This window comes from Babylonia areolata, chromosome 5 (assembly GCF_041734735.1).
Source record: "Babylonia areolata isolate BAREFJ2019XMU chromosome 5, ASM4173473v1, whole genome shotgun sequence".
NCBI classification, from domain to species: domain Eukaryota; kingdom Metazoa; phylum Mollusca; class Gastropoda; order Neogastropoda; family Buccinidae; genus Babylonia; species Babylonia areolata.
Window position 1 is genome coordinate 1,755,676 of NC_134880.1, and position 25,415 is coordinate 1,781,090.

At 44.7% G+C, this 25,415-nt stretch overlaps 1 protein-coding gene across 3 annotated transcripts in view; it reads right to left on the reverse strand.

The window, feature by feature from the left end:
• Positions 1–3,416: 3,416 nt before the first annotated feature.
• LOC143282317 (protein mono-ADP-ribosyltransferase PARP6-like) overlaps positions 3,417–25,415 on the reverse strand; it is a 54,434-nt gene continuing 32,435 nt past the window's right edge. For all 3 annotated transcript variants that reach the window (XM_076587920.1, XM_076587919.1, XM_076587918.1), the window contains 5 exons: positions 20,807–20,879; positions 14,718–14,834; positions 12,686–12,767; positions 9,312–9,399; positions 3,417–3,717 (listed from right to left, as the gene is read on the reverse strand). In XM_076587920.1, coding sequence (XP_076444035.1) covers positions 3,555–3,717; positions 9,312–9,399; positions 12,686–12,767; positions 14,718–14,834; positions 20,807–20,879 — 523 coding nt within the window. In that variant the 3' untranslated portion in view covers positions 3,417–3,554. The remainder of the gene's footprint in view (positions 3,718–9,311; positions 9,400–12,685; positions 12,768–14,717; positions 14,835–20,806; positions 20,880–25,415) is intronic.

Consider the following 25,415-nt stretch of genomic DNA (forward strand, 5'->3'; position numbering starts at 1 on the left):
CATCTTCCCTTCCATGATCCTCACACCACATGTTTCATCATCCCTTCCATGATCCACATGTTCATCTTCCCTTCCATGATCCTCACACCACACGTTTCATCTTCCCTTCCATGATCCTCACACCACATGTTTCATCATCCCTTCCATGATCCTCACACCACATGTTCATCTTCCCTTCCATGATCCTCACACCACATGTTTCATCATCCCTTCCATGATCCTCACACCAAATGTTTCATCTTCCCTTCCATGATCCTCACACCACATGTTCATCTTCCCTTCCATGATCCACATGTTCATCTTCCCTTCCATGATCCACATGTTCATCTTCCCTTCCATGATCCTCACACCACATGTTTTATCATCCCTTCCATGATCCTCACACCACATGTTCATCTTCCCTTCCATGATCCACATGTTCATCTTCCCTTCCATGATCCTCACACCACATGTTCATCTTCCCTTCCATGATCCTCACACCACATGTTCATCTTCCCTTCCATGATCCTCACACCACATGTTTCATCATCCCTTCCATGATCCTCACACCACATGTTTCATCATCCCTTCCATGATCCTCACACCACATGTTCATCTTCCCTTCCATGATCCTCACACCACATGTTTCATCATCCCTTCCATGATCCTCACACCATATGTTCATCATCCCTTCCATGATCCTCACACCACATGTTTCATCGTCCCTTCCATGATCCTCACACCACATGTTTCATTGTCCCTTCCATGATCCTCACACCACATGTTCATCTTCCCTTCCATGATCCTCACACCACATGTTTCATCGTCCCTTCCATGATCCTCACACCACATGTTTCATCATCCCTTCCATGATCCACATGTTCATCTTCCCTTCCATGATCCTCACACCACATGTTTCATCGTCCCTTCCATGATCCTCACACCACATGTTTCATCTTCCCTTCCATGATCCTCACACCACATGTTTCATCTTCCCTTCCATGATCCTCACACCACATGTTTCATCTTCCCTTCCATGATCCACATGTTCATCATCCCTTCCATGATCCTCACACCACATGTTCATCTTCCCTTCCATGATCCTCACACCACATGTTCATTTTCCCTTCCATGATCCTCACACCAAATGTTTCATCATCCCTTCCATGATCCTCACACCACATGTTCATCTTCCCTTCCATGATCCTCACACCACATGTTTCATCTTCCCTTCCATGATCCTCACACCACATGTTTCATCTTCCCTTCCATGATCCACATGTTCATCATCCCTTCCATGATCCTCACACCACATGTTTCATCTTCCCTTCCATGATCCTCACACCACATGTTTCATCATCCCTTCCATGATCCACATGTTCATCTTCCCTTCCATGATCCTCACACCACACGTTTCATCTTCCCTTCCATGATCCTCACACCACATGTTTCATCATCCCTTCCATGATCCTCACACCACATGTTTCATCATCCCTTCCATGATCCTCACACCACATGTTCATCTTCCCTTCCATGATCCACATGTTCATCTTCCCTTCCATGATCCTCACACCACATGTTTCATCATCCCTTCCATGATCCTCACACCACATGTTCATCTTCCCTCCATGATCCACATGTTCATCTTCCCTTCCATGATCCTCACACCACATGTTCATCTTCCCTTCCATGATCCTCACACCACATGTTCATCTTCCCTTCCATGATCCTCACACCACATGTTTCATCATCCCTTCCATGATCCTCACACCACATGTTCATCTTCCCTTCCATGATCCTCACACCACATGTTCATCTTCCCTTCCATGATCCTCACACCACATGTTTCATCATCCCTTCCATGATCCTCACACCACATGTTCATCTTCCCTTCCATGATCCACATGTTCATCTTCCCTTCCATGATCCACATGTTCATCTTCCCTTCCATGATCCTCACACCACATGTTTCATCATCCCTTCCATGATCCTCACACCACATGTTCATCTTCCCTTCCATGATCCACATGTTCATCTTCCCTTCCATGATCCTCACACCACATGTTCATCTTCCCTTCCATGATCCTCACACCACGTTTCATCATCCCTTCCATGATCCTCACACCACATGTTTCATCATCCCTTCCATGATCCTCACACCACATGTTCATCTTCCCTTCCATGATCCACATGTTCATCTTCCCTTCCATGATCCTCACACCACATGTTTCATCTTCCCTTCCATGATCCTCACACCACAAGTTCATCTTCCCTTCCATGATCCACATGTTCATCTTCCCTTCCATGATCCACATGTTCATCTTCCCTTCCATGATCCACATGTTCATCTTCCCTTCCATGATCCTCACACATGTTTCATCATCCCTTCCATGATCCTCACACCACATGTTCATCTTCCCTTCCATGATCCACATGTTCATCTTCCCTTCCATGATCCTCACACCACATGTTTCATCTTCCCTTCCATGATCCTCACACCACATGTTTCATCATCCCTTCCATGATCCTCACACCACATGTTCATCATTTACACCAAACAGACAAATCTTTTCACTTTTCTGTCTTCCCTTCCATGATCCACATGTTCATCTTCCCTTCCATGATCCTCACACCACATGTTCATCTTCCCTTCCATGATCCTCACACCACATGTTTCATCATACCACATGTTTCATCATCCCTTCCATGATCCTCACACCAAATGTTTCATCATCCCTTCCATGATCCTCACACCACATGTTCATCTTCCCTTCCATGATCCACATGTTCATCTTCCCTTCCATGATCCTCACACCACATGTTTCATCATCCCTTCCATGATCCTCACACCACATGTTCATCTTCCCTTCCATGATCCACATGTTCATCTTCCCTTCCATGATCCTCACACCACATGTTCATCATCCCTTCCATGATCCTCACACCATATGTTCATCATCCCTTCCATGATCCTCACACCACATGTTCATCATTTACACCAAACAGACAAATCTTTTCACTTTTCTGTCTTAAAAGTTTAAAAAGCGCTGTGCCGTTTGAATTAACCCCTTAACAGCTGAATGATCATGAAATGAGATCAGTTCGAAGTGCAGTTATTGCTTTTTGTGGGCTTTTTCAATGATATGAACCAATTTTGTTGAACGAACAAAATAAAACAATACTGCAATCCATGGAGGAAGAAGGCAAGGCAAAGGCCAGCAGCTGTCATCCTGACCTGTAAGTTCCGGTCTCAGTGAGGCCACACAGCCAGTCACAGACAAGCACTCACCATCAGCAGTCAAGGGGTTAAAACGCCTATTCACATCATGTGAGCTGTGCTGTCCAGCAGAGTGAAGAACAAGTTGAGCAAGTTCAGGAGGGGGGGCAGGGGGGGGGGGGCTTTTGGGCTTGTTTTTTTTTGGGGGGGGTGTGGGGGCGGGGGGGTGTGGGGGTGGGGGGGGTTTCTGTTTGTGCTGGCCAAACACCTGCCCCCTGCTAGTGGTGGTCATCACTCCCACTCCGCCGCTCATCTCCAGCCCCCCCCCCCCCCCCCCCCCACCACACAGCAGCCACACCTAGGGGGAGGAGCTGTGGGTGGGTGTGGTGTGCTGGGGGGGGTGCCTGGAAAGCTTGGGCACCACGGCCATGAAGGAGTCGGCCAGCGCTTTCTCCACCATCTCCACTTGCCGCAGAATCCTCATGTCCACGTGCATGCAGTTCATCATCTCGTCCTCATACCTGCCAACAAAACCAGCACCACCATCAACAATAACAACAACAATAATAAAGTTCACCATACCGTCCTCATACCTGCCAACCAACCAGCACCACATTCATCAACAACAACAATAATAAAGTTCACCATACCGTCCTCATACCTGCCAACCAAACCAGCACCACATTCATCAACAACAACAATAATAAAGTTCACCATACCGTCCTCATACCTGCCAACCAACCAGCACCACCTTCATCAACAACAACAACAACAACAACAACAATAATAAAGTTCACCATACCGTCCTCATACCTGCCAACCAACCACCACCACCTTCAACAACAACAACAACAATAACAACAACAATAATAAAGTTCACCATACCGTCCTCATACCTGCCAACAAACCAGCACCACCTTCATCAACAACAACAACAACAACAATAATAAAGTTCACCATACCGTCCTCATACCTGCCAACAAACCAGCACCACCTTCAACAACAACAACAATAATAACAACAATAATAAAGTTCACCATACCGTCCTCATACCTGCAACAAAACCAGCACCACATTCATCAACAACAACAATAATAAGAGTTCACCATACCGTCCTCATACCTGCCAACCAAACCAGCACCACCTTCATCAACAACAACAATAATAAAAGTTCACCATACCGTCCTCATACCTGCAACAAAACCAGCACCACATTCATCAACAACAACAACAATATATAATAACAACAATAATAAAGTTCACCATACCGTCCTCATACCTGCCAACCAACCACCACCACCTTCAACAACAACAACAATAATAAAGTTCACCATACCGTCCTCATACCTGCCAACCAATCCAGCACCACATTCATCAACAACAACAATAATAAAGTTCACCATACCGTCCTCATACCTGCCAACCAAACCAGCACCACCTTCAACAACAACAACAATAATAAAGTTCACCATACCGTCCTCATACCTGCCAACAAACCAGCACCATCTTCAACATCAACAACAATAATAACAACAATAATAAAGTTCACCATACCGTCCTCATACCTGCAACAAAGCCAGCACCACATTTATCAACAACAACAACAATATATAATAACAACAACAATAAAGTTCACCATACCGTCCTCATACCTGCCAACCAACCAGCACCACCCTCATCAACAACAACAACAATAATAAAAGTTCACCATACCGTCCTCATACCTGCCAACCAAACCAGCACCACCCTCATCAACAACAACAACAATAATAAAAGTTCACCATACCGTCCTCATACCTGCCAACCAAACCAGCACCACCTTCATCAACAACAACAATAATAAAAGTTCACCATACCGTCCTCATACCTGCAACCAAACCAGCACCACCCTCATCAACAACAACAACAATAATAAAGTTCACCATACCGTCCTCATACCTGCAACCAAACCAGCACCACCTTCAACATCAACAACAACAATAATAAAGTTCACCATACCGTCCTCATACCTGCCAACCAACCACCACCACCCTCATCAACAACAACAACAATAATAAAAGTTCACCATACCGTCCTCATACCTGCAACCAAACCAGCACCACCTTCACCAACAATCACACAGGGGGGCTCCGAGCGGCTGACAATTAACCCCTAGAGTGCTGTATACTTGTGACTATAATTATGTGTACTGACGTCACTGATAACATCATCAAAAGAATGGAAATAATTCTTGAACACTGAAAATTCACACATCTGATCTGGAGTGATATATCTCCACATCATTTTCTCAGTTTTTGGCAGAGTGTTCTGAATATTCATTTTTGGCTTGAAACACCAATGTCAATTCTCTGTTTTTCCCTGGGACTCAAAGGAATAACATCAATGTGGGTGGGTGGGTGGGGGGTTACAAAAATCAACACCCACAGTGCTCTCTAATCCACAAACAAAACAAATCAAATTGTGTCATTGACAAAGAACACACACACACACGCACGCACACACACACACATACACACGCCAATGCCTGATTTCAATGAAAGCAGATTTTGTATAAGATACCCATGAAGGTGGATTTGTACAGATGTCTGGAGACCAGATCTGTAGTGAGATTTTGTTTCAGCACAGCAAATCTGCCAGGGAAGTCCATTCCATATGACAGGACCATTGCATGGAAAGACATGCTGTCTTTGTAACTTCTTTACGACATGGAATACAGAGAATGCATCAAAGAGCAAATGATCGCAGCTCGTTATCAGAACCAACTAAACACAAGACAAAATAAAGGACAATAGTTAACATTTTTGTCTAGATTAGTCCCCCAAATTTTTGTCTAGATTAGTCCCCCCCCCCTCCCCCAACAAGAATCCACATCAACACAAAAGCTGTCCCTGGCAAAACTTGATATAAATATCCACAAAAGGAGACAATTCAACATCCCAATACAGACAAGAAAAAACACGTAACTGCACTGTGGCCGAATTATAACAACATAGTCTCCCACTTTCGTTTGACATCGGCAACCTCCTTCATAGCAAACATTTCACAATGATGTATGTGATCCAAAACAAATGTTTAAATATGTGACCCGATGATAACATTCACTGGCACAGACAGCAGATCTGATGGTAGTGGTTCATCACTCTTGTGCTTTTCCTGTTTCATGCTGAGAGAGAGAGAGAGAGAGATACATGTACATTGCATTACATAATTTAAATGGTGAGCCATGTTCATTCATCCAAAGCTATCCACTCTCCACAAAAGAGACAGGTGTAAATCAACCATGCCACAAGCAAAGGCATTCATAAAACTGTACACAAGTGCAAGTACTGTTCTTGTGGTTGAAAACAGAAAACAAATGATATGAAGGACTGATGAACTAATGTGACAAAATGTGGGGAGAGGGGGGTGGGGACAACAACAACAAAGAAAAAGATAACTGCACAAACACCCCAAACTTACAATGGAATCTTAGCCTGCATGCAATTAAGGTTCAAAAAAACAAATTTTATTGCACATTACATGACAACCAATAAATACATCTAACAACTAAATAATGTTCAACAGGCATCAAATACCAATACAACTCTAGGGCAGAAATAGTGAAATTCATCACATTTTCATTAACTCGAAGTCTGCCTTGGAACGTGTGACTTACCCTTTTGTTGTACATTTGTATTGCCACAGGACTTAACTCTCACGGCCACAGGACTTAACTCTCATGGCCACAGGACTGAACTCTCAAGTCCAAGTGTCATCAACAATTCATGGTTCATTGTTAAAGGGAAACAACCTACTTTGTTTCTCCCTGTCTTCAAGAATGTTTGAAGATTGTTTACGTCCCTTGGACTTAGCATCTTTACTGTGCAACTCAAAGGCAGTGGGAAATACCAGAGTCAGACACAGTTGTTCAAAATGGTGTTGTCTAGCAAAGATAAATCTCAGCTCATTTCTTTAATGTTAACAGCCTTAAAGTGGCTATGCAAATAGTGGAAGATATGGAGAGAGGGGAAGGAAATGTGTGTGGAGGTAAGGGTGGTGTTTGAGGTTCAGATCTGGCGTGCGATGACAGCAGTCACAACCCACTTCCTGACACACCGTGAAAGAAAAAGTGATGCAAGACTTCTGTCTGAGACTGGTCAGTCAACATGTGTGAAGCACAGCCAGGATGAACTCATTCTGGACGAAGGGACCCACACGGGGCCCTACTGTTTACAACTGTTTCAGACAAAGGGACCCACACGGGGCCCTACTGTTTACAACTGTTTCAGACAAAGGGACCCACACGGGGCCCTACTGTTTACAACTGTTTCAAAGGGCCCCAATCAGGGCCTTTGACAGTTTGCAATTTTTGGAGTGGCACCTAATTTCCATAATGACGTCATACGCTAAGAATATCTCAGCGACCTTTCTGCTCTCCACTGCAAACAATAAATGCAGTGTGTGTTGCTGTGCTCGTTGGCAGACAAGTTTATTTCCATGGTGACTAATTCATGTGAACAGTGTGTGTCAACAATGGTGTCTGACCCAGTTTTGTCTCAGTCACAAGAATTAGAAGGGGCTCTATCGTGGCTATATAACATTCTGAATTTCATCTGTTTCAAACTCTTAGTGCTTTCCTGAATTTGTTTACAAGTCACTGGTGTGTGCAAATTTCAAACAAATAATATGGATACTTTCATCATCTCACTATATGATAGCATAAGAAGGGAGGAAGTTTTTTGGGGGGTTTTTGTCCCCAACTAACTCATCACATTACTGATCAGTTTGGAAGTTTTCAGTTCATAAATTCTAACATTTGTTTTTTGGGGCAATTTTATTTCTTACCCAAACAGATGGGTTGTCTGTAGAGAAAGTCCTGGGAGAAACTGGCACTACTGAGTTAGTTAAAATAACAGTGAACATGAACCAGTTGTTGCTGTCACTCCACATCATGTGTAGGCTGAAAGAGAAGGGGGCTTTATTTCATGGAAATTTTCTTTGACTCAAGACTGAAAACAACAATAACAACACTTACGAACAGGAATTATAATAACTTTATCACCTACTTAGTACAATGTATAAGCAATCATAATGCAAAATTTCAAGTAGTGGATATTTCTTTGCACTTAGGTGGAGCCCTGAGTTTTTCCTTGCCACACAGGAATGACAGAATTGTTAAAACATTTGGCAGGCAGGGGTTTATAACAAAAACGATAATGAAAAGTAACCACCAGTTGTCTTACTTTGTAAAGAAACTGACTTTCATTTCCATTTCTTTTTTCCATCCCCATGGGGTCGACTTATCCATAAACAACCATATACTGGCCCCAACAGGGCGTGTCTGGTATCTTTCCACTTGTAGATTTCAAGACAGTGTTAAATTAAGACTGTTGTTTTTCTATAGTTCTGGTATACTCGTTTTTGAGATATGTTTCCTTGACAAAGGAGTAGTCCCTGGTGAGCTATGTGCAGTTTTCTTCCCTTGAGTAAGTGGTTTCTCTCTGCTCAGCACTCAGGATCAGTTAGCAAGCATTTCTCTCTGCTCAGCACTCAGGATCAGTTAGCAAGCCTAAAGAGCATTACACAGTGCCAAACAGCTGTCCCTTGCTGTGCATACCAACCTTCCTCTTCAAGGTACATTGGGACTAATATGAGCGTCAGTGAGAGCTTTTTAAAACCATTACCCCACCCCAAAGTTTTAAAGGTGAAAAGTTTAACCAAGACTGTTTTTTGTGCTGCTTTGCTTCTTCCACTTCTTTATGGAAAATGAAGACCTCTGGTCTGGGATTTATTATTCAATATATATATATATATATATATATCTACATAGACAGACAATCGTTGTATCATGAATCAGGAAGTGGAAACAATTTACAACATTCACAGTAACATCACAGCCATTCCAAACCAATCAATAATATCAATAATTATAGTAAAGAAAAGAGAACTGGAAACTGTTCACGACAACTGTCATTTCACACTAAGTAGCCTTCACAACCAGAAACAAAAGAAAACACAACTTCATTTAGCCAGGGGTAGTGAGTAAAGCAAATGTAAATGTTTTCTTCCCACCGAGCCCTGAAATGAGAGGGACTGGCAGCAGCCCTGCAAACAGCCACAGCAGACAGATACTCACAAGAAGAAGAAACGCGTGCAGACATGGGCAGCATTGGTACACAACCAGATGTCGGCATTCTTCTTCACCAGCTCATCGGACTTGATCACTGACAAAACACAGAAAGGTCACCCTATAATAACCAAGACAGGCTTCACCAGCTTCAAACATGCTGTTGAGTAATGTCCAATTTTTGTAACCTAAATTCAGGGACCTATTCAATATCGACTTTCATACAAAGATGAAAATATATAACCGTTAGTAGATATTCTAACTCATTCTTAGTGGGGTTTTTTATTGTATTCTAAGGGTTTTTGTTATCAATTCTGATACTGACTGCTTAACTCAATTCTTCTTCTTCATGGCATTCACAGCTGCACCATCAGTCCAGCTCTTGCGATGAATGACGTCGTTTTCTCCAGCTCTTGGTGGCTGCCATGTAGTTTGATGGTGAGTGGAGTGTCTACAGGCCACACATCTGGTCTTGCTTGTTTGAACAGGGGGCAGCTTTGGAAATCATGCTCCACTGTCTGGTCTTTCTGTCCACAAGGACAGGTCAGAGATGGCACCAGCTTCAGGTTTTGGTACATGTGACAGTTGAGTCTGGTGTGACCAGTGTCAAGTCTCACCGGGACCCTTTGCTGCTCTCTGGGTAACGTGTGGTGGTCATCTGATTGCTGTGGGCACCATCAGTGCCCTGATGATGGACTTCATCTCTCTGGGTAACGTGTGGTTGTCATCTGATTGGTGTGGGCACTGTCAGTGCCCTGACGAGGGACTTCATCTCTCTGGGTAACGTGTGTTTGTCATCTGATTGCTGTGGGCACTGTCAGTGCCCTGATGAGGGACGTCATCTCTCTGGGTACCGTGTGGTGGTCATCTCTGATTGCTGTGGACACTGTCAGTGCCCTGACGACGGACTTCATCTCTCTGGGTACCGTGTGGTCATCATCTGATTGCTGTGGACACTGTCAGTGCCCTGATGATGGACTTCATCTCTCTGGGTACCGTGTGGTCATCATCTGATTGCTGTGGGCACTGTCAGTGCCCTGATGATGGACTTCATCTCTCTGGGTACCGTGTGGTCATCATCTGATTGCTGTGGACACTGTCAGTGCCCTGATGATGGACTTCATCTCTCTGGGTACCGTGTGGTCATCATCTGATTGCTGTGGGCACTGTCAGTGCCCTGATGATGGACTTCATCTCTCTGGGTACCGTGTGGTTGTCATCTGATTGCTGTGGGCACTGTCAGTGCCCTGATGATGGACTTCATCTCTCTGGGTACCGTGTGGTCATCATCTGATTGCTGTGGACACTGTCAGTGCCCTGATGATGGACTTCATCTCTCTGGGTACCGTGTGGTCATCATCTGATTGCTGTGGGCACTGTCAGTGCCCTGATGATGGACTTCATCTCTCTGGGTAACGTGTGGTCATCATCTGATTGCTGTGGACACTGTCAGTGCCCTGATGATGGACTTCATCTCTCTGGGTACCGTGTGGTCATCATCTGATTGCTGTGGGCACTGTCAGTGCCCTGACGAGGGACTTCATCTCTCTGGGTACCGTGTGGTGGTCATCTCTGATTGCTGTGGACACTGTCAGTGCCCTGATGATGGACTTCATCTCTCTGGGTACCGTGTGGTCATCATCTGATTGCTGTGGGCACTGTCAGTGCCCTGACGAGGGACTTCATCTCACTGAAGTTGACGCTGATGGGTTCTCCCCTAAGGTGCCCTTCTTGGCCAGCCCATCAGCTTGCTCATTCCCAGGGACCCTGCATTGGGCCGGGATCGACTGGAGGACCGCCCTTCTGCTTCTCGCCACTCTCTGTAGCACTGCCCACAAGGGTTGGAGCTGCTTGTTCTGAAGGGCTCACAGCACTGACCAGCATCTTTCAGGAAAACAACTTGGTTGCAATAGCTGTTGGAGTCCTGAATCATGGAGGCAGCCTGCATGAGTGCTTCAGTCTCTGCATGATCAGTTGGTGCAGTGTTTGCCTGTGATTTTTCCCACTCCAACACTCTCTCGTACCTCCCCATCCTCTTCTTTATGTCTTTTGATTTTCATCAGTTTGGTCACATCCCTCTCCCTCCCCCAAAACTTACAGGTATCTGGAAACATATTACTCTGTGTAGCATGAACGTAAGTTCATACACACACACACGCACGCACGCACGCAGGCACCCACACACACACACACACACACACACACACACACAAACTGACACAGGGTGATTACTCAGACTTTTCAGTGTTTACAAAGACCCAAACGCTTACACATGTATCTCAAATCATGTCATGCTGCTGAGCAGAAGTGTATGTGCACATCAACTAGGTGGTGCATGAAGAAAGAAAACCAGCAACAGTTTGGCAGACTGGGGAATTGTCCAGGAGAGTTTCCTCTGAAAATCGGCCAGGGTCCTGGGGATGCTTTAGGCCAAAAACAAAATTAGGGATTTTTAAGAGGTTTGGGGGGCCTCTCCTGAAAGCTAAAACAATAATTCACAGTTTCTTTTCTGATACCAAAAAACTTTTTTTTCCAACCATTTGGTAATTTTCTTCCTTTTTTTCCCCCCCTCTGTAAACATTTTTTTCCCCTCTGAAATCAACTGCTCTTCCACTGAAAATAGCTGATCAGCTGAGAGCTCCCCAGCCTGAGTTTGGACAGATAAATATTACACAGAAGAAAAATCTCCTGACAGGTGCAATAAAGATCTCACCTTAAACACATCAAATCTTCCTGATTTAGTATAATGAAAACACATCAAATCTTCCTGATATTGCATAAAAATGGGCCACAAACTTCTGTGTTTGTGATCACATCAGCACAAAATCTTACGAAATTTTGACTGTTTCTTTCCATCCTCACTATCTCCCCTGTGAATTTGGACAGGTGACTGTGATTCTGACCTACAAGTCAATTTTCTGTTTTCTTTGATATTTGCTGACGGGCATGATGTGAGCCAACAGATAATTTTTTTTTTGGTTGAAGCAGACAATAAGTATTTTGAATTGAATTGAATAGAATACTGAAAACACATCTATTACATGAGACAGAGTGTTGGGTTGGGTCTTGCATTCACTTGTGAGAGAAGAATCACCAAATTTGAGGCATACATCTACAATCAGATAGATGCTGACAGAATTAACGTTCACTTTTCTTTTCCTCTTAGTCTAAACAAATGTACAGCTTCAACTAGTAACCCTCAAAACAGTTTGCCTTTTATCAGAAGACAAGAAATGACAGAAATGACACTTGTTTGTAAAGCGCTTAGAGCTTGGTCTCTGACCAAGGAGAGGTGCAACATAGACTATCCAAATGGTATCAATCCATCAATTAAAAAAACAAAACGAACCATCCATAAAAAGGTTTCTTTCAGTTCCACTTACCTTCACACAAGGCTATGCACATGACGTTTTTCCCCTGAAGAAAACGATTCATCAAATCCACCTGGCCCTTGGTTTGTGGAGGCTGTCAGGGGAAGAATGAAAGGAAAACTGAGAGGACTGGGTGGCACCTACAGCAAGTGCACTGTGCTGATTCTGTGCACTAAGCAGCTGTTGTTGCAAACTGTGCATTTGTACAAAGAACAACTGTGTATTGAGGATCTGATTCTGCAACCATACCAACATATTTCAAAGGTTAAAAGTCCCACAGGCATTTACACCCATCTGGGCAGTCTATTCATATCAACTGTCTAGGAGGTCTATGGCCTTTTTACTGTCATCTAGGCGATGAATTCACATCAGCTGTGTCCAGGTCCTACAGCTTTTCACAGTCACTGGGGCAGTGCTGTGTGTGCATGTGTGTCAACAGAAATATTGATGACTCTTCAACTATTAACTGGACTGCAGTCACTGGGGCAGTGCTGTGTGTGCATGTGTGTCAACAGAAATAGTGATGACTCTTCAACTATTGACTGGACTGCAGTCACTGGGGCAGTGCTGTGTGTGCATGTGTGTCAACAGAAATAGTGATGACTCTTCAACTATTAACTGGACTGCAGTCACTGGGGCAGTGCTGTGTGTGCATGTGTGTCAACAGAAATAGTGATGACTCTTCAACTATTGACTGGACTGCAGTCACTGGGGCAGTGCTGTGTGTGCATGTGTGTCAACAGAAATAGTGATGACTCTTCAACTATTAACTGGACTGCAATCAAAGTTCACAATATTAGTGTCATGTGAATAAACTACCAGTCTGCTATATGTTGGTGATTACGGAGACAAAAAGTAACTGTTTTTGTGATAAAATAAAGCAATTTGGAAACAAAAAACACAAGCATGCATTTCATTATAAAACTGTGAGACATAAGAGTAATGTGAAAAAAAGCAAAACACAATAAACGTAAAAGAAATTTAACTTGTAACAATGTAATCCATGCAAAAAAAAGCTTGCACTGAACTTATTTTGATGAGCACTGTCAATTAACGCAAAGCTCACCACACAGTGTACCAATGTTCCACTCCAAACAATGCTACTCATCATTCTTTCTTGTACAATTCAGTACCACTGTTCTACTCCAAACAATGCTACTCATCATTCTTTCTTGTACAATTCAGTACCAATGTTCCACTCCAAACAATGCTACTCATCATTCTTTCCTGTACAATTCAGTACCATTGTTTCACTTCAAACAATTCTCCTTATGATTTTTCTGGTACAATCCAGTACAAATGCTCTACTTCAAACAAATTCTTCCAATTATTCTATCTTATACAATATAATACCAATGTTTCACTTCAACCTATTCTACAGATGATTCTGCCTTGTACAATCTAATACCAATGTTTCACTTTAACCAATTCTACGATGATTCTGCCTTGTACAATCCAACACCAATGTTTCACTTCAACCAATTCTACGATGATTCTGCCTTGTACAATCCAACACCAATGTTTCACTTCAACCAATTCTACGATGATTCTGCCTTGTACAATCCAACACCAATGTTTCACTTCAACCAATTCTACGATGATTCTGCCTTGTACAATCTAATACCAATGTTTCACTTCAACCAATTCTACGATGATTCTGCCTTGTACAATCCAACACCAATGTTTCACTTTAACCAATTCTACGATGATTCTGCCTTGTACAATCTAATACCAATGTTTCACTTTAACCAATTCTACGATGATTCTGCCTTGTACAATCTAATACCAATGTTTCACTTTAACCAATTCTACGATGATTCTGCCTTGTACAATCCAACACCAATGTTTCACTTCAACCAATTCTACGATGATTCTGCCTTGTACAATCTAATACCAATGTTTCACTTCAACCAATTCTACGATGATTCTGCCTTGTACAATCCAATACCAATGTTTCTTTCACTTCAACCAATTCAACTAAAGATTCTTACACAACCTTACAATAATGACTTAGCAGTGAAAGCAAAAAACAAAAGTACCGTACCTTTGACACTGCAGCTGGAAGAACTCTGTGGGAGCCATGTCCCATCAGAGCGTAGTGTGCAGACAGAGTGGCAACCGGACTGAGATAGATTCCTTTCCCATGAAAAGCTCCATTCATCTGAAAACACAAGATTTTTTTCCTTCTCCATGGCAAGCAGCGGGAAACAAATGTCCTTTTTCAATATTATAAATATACAGGTAAAAAAAAAAGAAAAGAATGTGAGGCAGGCAAACAAACTGGCCAAGGGACTGAAATATACTCCTGCACTCAAATTCATCTCAAAAAAATTTTTTTCCCTTCTCCAAGGCGCAATGGGAAACAAGTGTTATTTTTAATTGCTACAAATCAAAAGAAAAAAAAAAGAACAATAAAGTGAGAGGCAAGGGAAACAGGCACTGACTGTCTGGGCCTGAGTACGTTACCACTATCTTTCGCCTGTCAACAGCACCTGGATGAAGCACAGTAAACTACCTGCACAGCACTTCCATGTAGGCCACCTGTACTCCCCTCTCTGCCCAAGAGGTGAAACAGACCACAGACCACCTGACCTATCCCAGCACTACAGGGACCTAAGAGGTCTGAGGAGAAACAGACAACAGACCACAGACCACAGGACCTATCCCAGCACTACAGGGACCTAAGAGGTCTGAGGAGAAACAGACAACAGACAACAGACCACACGACCTATCCCAGCACTACAGGGACCTAAGAGGTCTGAGGAGAAACAGACAACAGACAACAGACCACAGGACCTATCCCAGCACTACAGGGACCTAAGAGGTCTGAGGAGAAACAGACAACAGACCACACGACCTATCCCAGCACTACAGGGACCTAAGAGGTCTGAGGAGAAACAGACAACAGACAACAGACCACAGGACCTATCCCAGCACTACAGGGACCTAAGAGGTCTGAGGAGAAACAGACAACAGACCACACGACCTATCCCAGCACTACAGGGACCTAAGAGGTCTGAGGAGAAACAGACAACAGACAACAGACCACAGGACCTATCCTAGCACTACAGGGACCTAAGAGGTCTGAGGAGAAACAGACAACAGACCACACAACCTATCCCAGCACTACAGGGACCTAAGAGGTCTGAGGAGAAACAGACAACAGACAACAGACCACACAACCTATCCCAGCACTACAGGGACCTAAGAGGTCTGAGGAGAAACAGACAACAGACCACAGGACCTATCCCAGCACTACAGGGACCTAAGAGGTCTGAGGAGAAACAGACAACAGACAACAGACCACACGACCTATCCCAGCACTACAGGGACCTAAGAGGTCTGAGGAGAAACAGACAACAGACCACAGGACCTATCCCAGCACTACAGGGACCTAAGAGGTCTGAGGAGAAACAGACAACAGACCACAGGACCTATCCCAGCACTACAGGGACCTAAGAGGTCTGAGGAGAAACAGACAACAGACCACAGGACCTATCCCAGCACTACAGGGACCTAAGAGGTCTGAGGAGAAACAGACAACAGACAACAGACCACACAACCTATCCCAGCACTACAGGGACCTAAGAGGTCTGAGGAGAAACAGACAACAGACAACAGACCACACGACCTATCCCAGCACTACAGGGACCTAAGAGGTCTGAGGAGAAACAGACAACAGACAACAGACCACACGACCTATCCCAGCACTACAGGGACCTAAGAGGTCTGAGGAGAAACAGACAACAGACAACAGACCACACGACCTATCCCAGCACTGCAGGGACCTAAGAGGTCTGAGGAGAAACAGACAACAGACAACAGACCACACAACCTATCCCAGCACTGCAGGGACCTAAGAGGTCTGAGGAGAAACAGACAACAGACAACAGACCACACAACCTATCCCAGCACTACAGGGACCTAAGAGGTCTGAGGAGAAACAGACCACAGACAACAGACCACACGACCTATCCCAGCACTGCAGGGACCTAAGAGGTCTGAGGAGAAACAGACAACAGACAACAGACCACACAACCTATCCCAGCACTGCAGGGACCTAAGAGGTCTGAGGAGAAACAGACAACAGACCACAGACCACACGACCTATCCCAGCACTGCAGGGACCTAAGAGGTCTGAGGAGAACAAGCTGTATGGACCTGTGCAGTCTCAACAGAGGACCATCCCAAGGTTCCCACAGATGTTGCCAAACAAATTCCCTTTTTTTCCAGACCAGACTGAAAATATTCCATACCAAAAAACAAAACAAAACTAAATGTAAAAAATAGTAATAAAAAAATAAATCTGCTGATGGGTTTTGATGGGACAGTCCATGCTGACACAACAGTAGTGTCTTCAGTACCACTGTGATGGGACAGTCCATGCTGACACAACAGTAGTGTCTTCAGTACCACTGTGATCTGACAGTCCATGCTGACACAACAGTAGTGTCTTCAGTACCACTGTGATCTGACAGTCCATGCTGACACAACAGTAGTGTCTTCAGTACCACAGTGATGGGACAGTCCATGCTGACACAACAGTAGTGTCTTCAGTACCACAGTGATCTGACAGTCCATGCTGACACAACAGTAGTGTCTTCAGTACCACAGTGATCTGACAGTCCATGCTGACACAACAGTAGTGTCTTCAGTACCACAGTGATCTGACAGTCCATGCTGACACAACAGTAGTGTCTTCAGTACCACTGTGATGGGACAGTCCATGCTGACACAACAGTAGTGTCTTCAGTACCACTGTGATCTGACAGTCCATGCTGACACAACAGTAGCATCTTCAGTACCACTGTGATCTGACAGTCCATGCTGACACAACAGTAGTGTCTTCAGTACCACTGTGATCTGACAGTCCATGCTGACACAACAGTAGTGTCTTCAGTACCACTGTGATGGGACAGTCCATGCTGACACAACAGTAGTGTCTTCAGTACCACTGTGATCTGACAGTCCATGCTGACACAACAGTAGTGTCTTCAGTACCACTGTGATCTGACAGTCCATGCTGACACAACAGTAGTGTCTTCAGTACCACTGTGATCTGACAGTCCATGCTGACACAACAGTAGTGTCTTCAGTACCACAGTGATCTGACAGTCCATGCTGACACAACAGTAGTGTCTTCAGTACCACTGTGATCTGACAGTCCATGCTGACACAACAGTAGTGTCTTCAGTACCACAGTGATCTGACAGTCCATGCTGACACAACAGTAGTGTCTTCAGTACCACTGTGATCTGATAGTCCATGCTGACACAACAGTAGTGTCTTCAGTACCACTGTGATCTGACAGTCCATGCTGACACAACAGTAGTGTCTTCAGTACCACTGTGATCTGACAGTCCATGCTGACACAACAGTAGTGTCTTCAGTACCACTGTGATCTGACAGTCCATGCTGACACAACAATAGTGTCTTCAGTACCACTGTGATGGGACAGTCCATGCTGACACAACAGTAGTGTCTTCAGTACCACTGTGATCTGACAGTCCATGCTGACACAACAGTAGTGTCTTCAGTACCACTGTGATCTGACAGTCCATGCTGACACAACAGTAGTGTCTTCAGTACCACTGTGATCTGACAGTCCATGCTGACACAACAGTAGTGTCTTCAGTACCACTGTGATCTGACAGTCCATGCTGACACAACAGTAGTGTCTTCAGTACCACTGTGATGGGACAGTCCATGCTGACACAACAGTAGTGTCTTCAGTACCACTGTGATCTGACAGTCCATGCTGACACAACAGTAGTGTCTTCAGTACCACTGTGATGGGACAGTCCATGCTGACACAACAGTAGTGTCTTCAGTACCACTGTGATCTGACAGTCCATGCTGACACAACAGTAGTGTCTTCAGTACCACTGTGATGGGACAGTCCATGCTGACACAACAGTAGTGTCTTCAGTACCACTGTGATCTGACAGTCCATGCTGACACAACAGTAGTGTCTTCAGTACCACAGTGATCTGACAGTCCATGCTGACACAACAGTAGTGTCTTCAGTACCACTGTGATGGGACAGTCCATGCTGACACAACAGTAGTGTCTTCAGTACCACTGTGATCTGACAGTCCATGCTGACACAACAGTAGTGTCTTCAGTACCACAGTGATCTGACAGTCCATGCTGACACAACAGTAGTGTCTTCAGTACCACTGTGATGGGACAGTCCATGCTGACACAACAGTAGTGTCTTCAGTACCACTGTGATCTGACAGTCCATGCTGACACAACAGTAGTGTCTTCAGTACCACAGTGATCTGACAGTCCATGCTGACACAAGAGTAGTGTCTTCAGTACCACTGTGATCTGACAGTCCATGCTGACACAACAGTAGTGTCTTCAGTACCACTGTGATGGGACAGTCCATGCTGACACAACAGTAGTGTCTTCAGTACCACTGTGATGGGACAGTCCATGCTGACACAACAGTAGCATCTTCAGTACCACTGTGATCTGACAGTCCATGCTGACACAACAGTAGTGTCTTCAGTACCACTGTGATGGGACAGTCCATGCTGACACAACAGTAGTGTCTTCAGTACCACTGTGATGGGACAGTCCATGCTGACACAACAGTAGCATCTTCAGTACCACTGTGATCTGACAGTCCATGCTGACACAACAGTAGTGTCTTCAGTACCACTGTGATGGGACAGTCCATGCTGACACAACAGTAGTGTCTTCAGTACCACTGTGATCTGACAGTCCATGCTGACACAACAGTAGTGTCTTCAGTACCACTGTGATCTGACAGTCCATGCTGACACAACAGTAGTGTCTTCAGTACCACTGTGATGGGACAGTCCATGCTGACACAACAGTAGTGTCTTCAGTACCACTGTGATCTGACAGTCCATGCTGACACAACAGTAGTGTCTTCAGTACCACTGTGATCTGACAGTCCATGCTGACACAACAGTAGTGTCTTCAGTACCACTGTGATGGGACAGTCCATGCTGACACAACAGTAGTGTCTTCAGTACCACTGTGATGGGACAGTCCATGCTGACACAACAGTAGTGTCTTCAGTACCACTGTGATGGGACAGTCCATGCTGACACAACAGTAGTGTCTTCAGTACCACTGTGATCTGACAGTCCATGCTGACACAACAGTAGTGTCTTCAGTACCACTGTGATCTGACAGTCCATGCTGACACAACAGTAGTGTCTTCAGTACCACTGTGATCTGACAGTCCATGCTGACACAACAGTAGCATCTTCAGTACCACTGTCACTTTGCTTGCTAATACTAGCATCAACAGCAACACTATCATCATCATGTCATAGACAGTGGATTTAATGTTAAGATTTTAATTTTCTTTTAAATTCTAATTCTAAAAAATTGTTAACTTCACTACTGATAAAAGAGACTGGACGATATCCTGGTATCACTAAATTTTCATCACCTTGTTTTTCCAACTAAGTTTGTTGGGTTTTTTAAATTCAGTAACCACTTTGTTGAATGAAATGGCTAAGGGCTTTATTAAGGTTCCAATATTTTTCTAAGGGCAAAACATGTTTTTCTGAGACTTCTCCAGCCCTGAAAATGGTTCTCTCACTTTTCCAAGACATTTCAAGACTTGATGACTGTATGAACTATCCTTTTCAAAACTAATCTTCAAATTTAATCAGCGAACAAAAAAAAAAAAAACAAAAAAAAAAGTGAAAAAGACAGAGGGCACACACACACAAAAGAGAAGAAAAATGTGAAATGAAAAAACCAACAATTGATAGTGATGGGGAGGAATACACTTGGGAAAGGAATGGGAAACACTGAAATGTGTACAGACTCATTCATGTTTGTGACAACTCAGGGAAATAAACCACTGTTACAATAACACGCTCCTTTGCGACGTCAGCATTATCTTCACAACTTTTGATAAACACTGTGCTTTGTCTGTTCATTGTGCACACACACACACACAAACGTGCACACACTCACACACACACACACACACACAAACGTGCACACACTCACACACACACACACACAAACGTGTACAAACTCACACAAAATATTATTAACAAAAATGAATTTTTAAAAAAGAAAAAGGGAGGGCAGTCTTTCGACAAACAAATACATTATGCACAGATTTCATCTGACCTGAAATTTGGTCCCTGTCGCCACAATCAGACCGTGTCTGACAATGGAATGCCAGTTCTCTATCCGAGACCCACTGCAAGTGATTATTTCATCATCATTACCGTTAATTCAATGAGGACACATTTCATTTCATCATGATTACCGTAAATTCAATGAGGATGTAAATTTCATTTCATCATGATTACCATTAATTCAATGAGGACACACATTTTATTTCATCATGATTACCATTAATTCAATGCTGTGTGACTACACACTCACTGCAATGAGTGACTGCTGTGTGACTACACACTCACTGCAATGTGTGACTGCTGTGTGACTACACACTCACTGCAATGTGTGTCTGCTGTGTGACTACACACTCACTGCAATGTGTGTCTGCTGTGTGACTACACACTCACTGCAATGTGTGACTGACTGCTGTGTGACTACACACTCACTGCAATGTGTGACTTCTGTGTGACTACACACTCACTGCAATGTGTGTCTGCTGTGTGACTACACACTCACTGCAATGTGTGTCTGCTGTGTGACTACACACTTACTGCAATGTGTGTCTGCTGTGTGACTACACACTCACTGCAATGTGTGACTGCTGTGTGACTACACACTCACTGCAATGTGTGACTGTCTGCTGTGTGACTACACACTCACTGCAATGTGTGAGTGGTGTGTGACTACACACTCACTGCAATGTGTGACTGCTGTGTGACTACACACTTACTGCAATGTGTGTCTGCTGTGTGACTACACACTCACTGCAATGTGTGACTGTCTGCTGTGTGACTACACACTCACTGCAATGTGTGACTGACTGCTGTGTGACTACACACTCACTGCAATGTGTGACTGCTGTGTGACTACACACTCACTGCAATGTGTGTCTGCTGTGTGACTACACACTCACTGCAATGACTGACTGCTGTGTGACTACACACTCACTGCAATGTGTGACTGTCTGCTGTGTGACTACACACTCACTGCAATGTGTGACTGACTGCTGTGTGACTACACACTCACTGCAATGTGTGTCTGCTGTGTGACTACACACTCACTGCAATGTGTGTCTGCTGTGTGACTACACACTCACTGCAATGTGTGTCTGCTGTGTGACTACACACTCACTGCAATGTGTGTCCGCTGTGTGACTACACACTCACTGCAATGTGTGTCTGACTGCTGTGTGACTACACACTCACTGCAATGTGTGACTGCTGTGTGACTACACACTCACTGCAATGTGTGACTGCTGTGTGACTACACACTCACTGCAATGTGTGTCTGCTGTGTGACTACACACTCACTGCAATGTGTGACTGACTGCTGTGTGACTACACACTCACTGCAAGGTGTGTCTGCTGTGTGACTACACACTCACTGCAATGTGTGACTGACTGCTGTGTGACTACACACTCACTGCAATGTGTGACTGCTGTGTGACTACACACTCACTGCAATGTGTGTCTGCTGTGTGACTACACACTCACTGCAATGACTGACTGCTGTGTGACTACACACTCACTGGAATGTGTGACTGTCTGCTGTGTGACTACACACTCACTGCAATGTGTGACTGACTGCTGTGTGACTACACACTCACTGCAATGTGTGTCTGCTGTGTGACTACACACTCACTGCAATGTGTGACTGACTGCTGTGTGACTACACACTCACTGCAATGTGTGACTGCTGTGTGACTACACACTCACTGCAATGTGTGACTGACTGCTGTGTGACTACACACTCACTGCAATGTGTGACTGCTGTGTGACTACACACTCACTGCAATGTGTGTCTGCTGTGTGACTACACACTCACTGCAATGTGTGTCTGTCTGCTGTGTGACTACACACTCACTGCAATGTGTGACTGCTGTGTGACTACACACTCACTGCAATGTGTGACTGTCTGCTGTGTGACTACACACTCACTGCAATGTGTGACTGTCTACTGTGTGACTACACACTCACTGCAATGTGTGTCTGCTGTGTGACTACACACTCACTGCAATGTGTGACTGCTGTGTGACTACACACTCACTGCAATGTGTGACTGACTGCTGTGTGACTACACACTCACTGCAATGTGTGACTGTCTGCTGTGTGACTACACACTCACTGCAATGTGTGACTGTCTGCTGTGTGACTACACACTCACTGCAATGTGTGACTGTCTACTGTGTGACTACACACTCACTGCAATGTGTGTCTGCTGTGTGACTACACACTCACTGCAATGTGTGACTGCTGTGTGACTACACACTTACTGCAATGTGTGTCTGCTGTGTGACTACACACTCACTGCAATGACTGACTGCTGTGTGACTACACACTCACTGCAATGTGTGACTGCTGTGTGACTACACACTCACTGCAATGTGTGACTGCTGTGTGACTACACACTCACTGCAATGTGTGACTGACTGCTGTGTGACTACACACTCACTGCAATGTGTGACTGTCTGCTGTGTGACTACACACTCACTGCAATGTGTGACTGTCTGCTGTGTGACTACACACTCACTGCAATGTGTGAGTGGTGTGTGACTACACACTCACTGCAATGTGTGTCTGCTGTGTGACTACACACTCACTGCAATGTGTGTCTGCTGTGTGACTACACACTCACTGCAATGTGTGACTGCTGTGTGACTACACACTCACTGCAATGTGTGACTGACTGCTGTGTGACTACACACTCACTGCAATGTGTGTCTGCTGTGTGACTACACACTCACTGCAATGTGTGACTGACTGCTGTGTGACTACACACTCACTGCAATGTGTGACTGACTGCTGTGTGACTACACACTCACTGCAATGTGTGACTGTCTGCTGTGTGACTACACACTCACTGCAATGTGTGACTGCTGTGTGACTACACACTCACTGCAATGACTGACTGCTGTGTGACTACACACTCACTGCAATGTGTGTCTGCTGTGTGACTACACACTCACTGCAATGTGTGACTGCTGTGTGACTACACACTCACTGCAATGTGTGACTGTCTGCTGTGTGACTACACACTCACTGCAATGTGTGACTGCTGTGTGACTACACACTCACTGCAATGTGTGACTGCTGTGTGACTACACACTCACTGCAATGTGTGACTTCTGTGTGACTACACACTCACTACAATGTGTGTCTGACTGCTGTGTGACTACACACTTACTGCAATGTGTGTCTGCTGTGTGACTACACACTCACTGCAATGTGTGTCTGCTGTGTGACTACACACTCACTGGAATGTGTGACTGCTGTGTGACTACACACTCACTGCAATGACTGACTGCTGTGTGACTACACACTCACTGCAATGTGTGTCTGCTGTGTGACTACACACTCACTGCAATGACTGACTGCTGTGTGACTACACACTCACTGCAATGTGTGACTGCTGTGTGACTACACACTCACTGCAATGACTGACTGCTGTGTGACTACACACTCACTGCAATGTGTGACTGCTGTGTGACTACACACTCACTGCAATGACTGACTGCTGTGTGACTACACACTCACTGCAATGACTGACTGCTGTGTGACTACACACTCACTGCAATGTGTGTCTGCTGTGTGACTACACACTCACTGCAATGACTGACTGCTGTGTGACTACACACTCACTGCAATGACTGACTGCTGTGTGACTACACACTCACTGCAATGTGTGACTGCTGTGTGACTACACACTCACTGCAATGACTGACTGCTGTGTGACTACACACTCACTGCAATGTGTGACTGACTGCTGTGTGACTACACACTCACTGCAATGTGTGACTGCTGTGTGACTACACACTCACTGCAATGTGTGACTGACTGCTGTGTGACTACACACTCACTGCAATGTGTGACTGTCTGCTGTGTGACTACACACTCACTGCAATGTGTGACTGACTGCTGTGTGACTACACACTCACTGCAATGTGTGTCTGCTGTGTGACTACACACTCACTGCAATGTGTGTCTGCTGTGTGACTACACACTCACTGCAATGTGTGACTGACTGCTGTGTGACTACACACTTACTGCAATGTGTGTCTGCTGTGTGACTACACACTCACTGGAATGTGTGTCTGCTGTGTGACCACACACTCACTGCAGTGTGTGACTGTCTGCTGTGTGACTACACACTCACTGCAATGTGTGACTGACTGCTGTGTGACTACACACTCACTGCAATGTGTGACTGCTGTGTGACTACACACTCACTGCAATGTGTGACTGCTGTGTGACTACACACTCACTGCAATGTGTGACTGCTGTGTGACTACACACTCACTGCAATGTGTGACTGCTGTGTGACTACACACTCACTGCAATGTGTGACTGCTGTGTGACTACACACTCACTGCAATGTGTGACTGCTGTGTGACTACACACTCACTGCAATGTGTGACTGCTGTGTGACTACACACTCACTGCAATGTGTGTCTGCTGTGTGACTACACACTCACTGCAATGTGTGACTGCTGTGTGACTACACACTCACTGCAATGTGTGACTGCTGTGTGACTACACACTCACTGCAATGTGTGTCTGCTGTGTGACTACACACTCACTGCAATGTGTGACTGCTGTGTGACTACACACTCACTGCA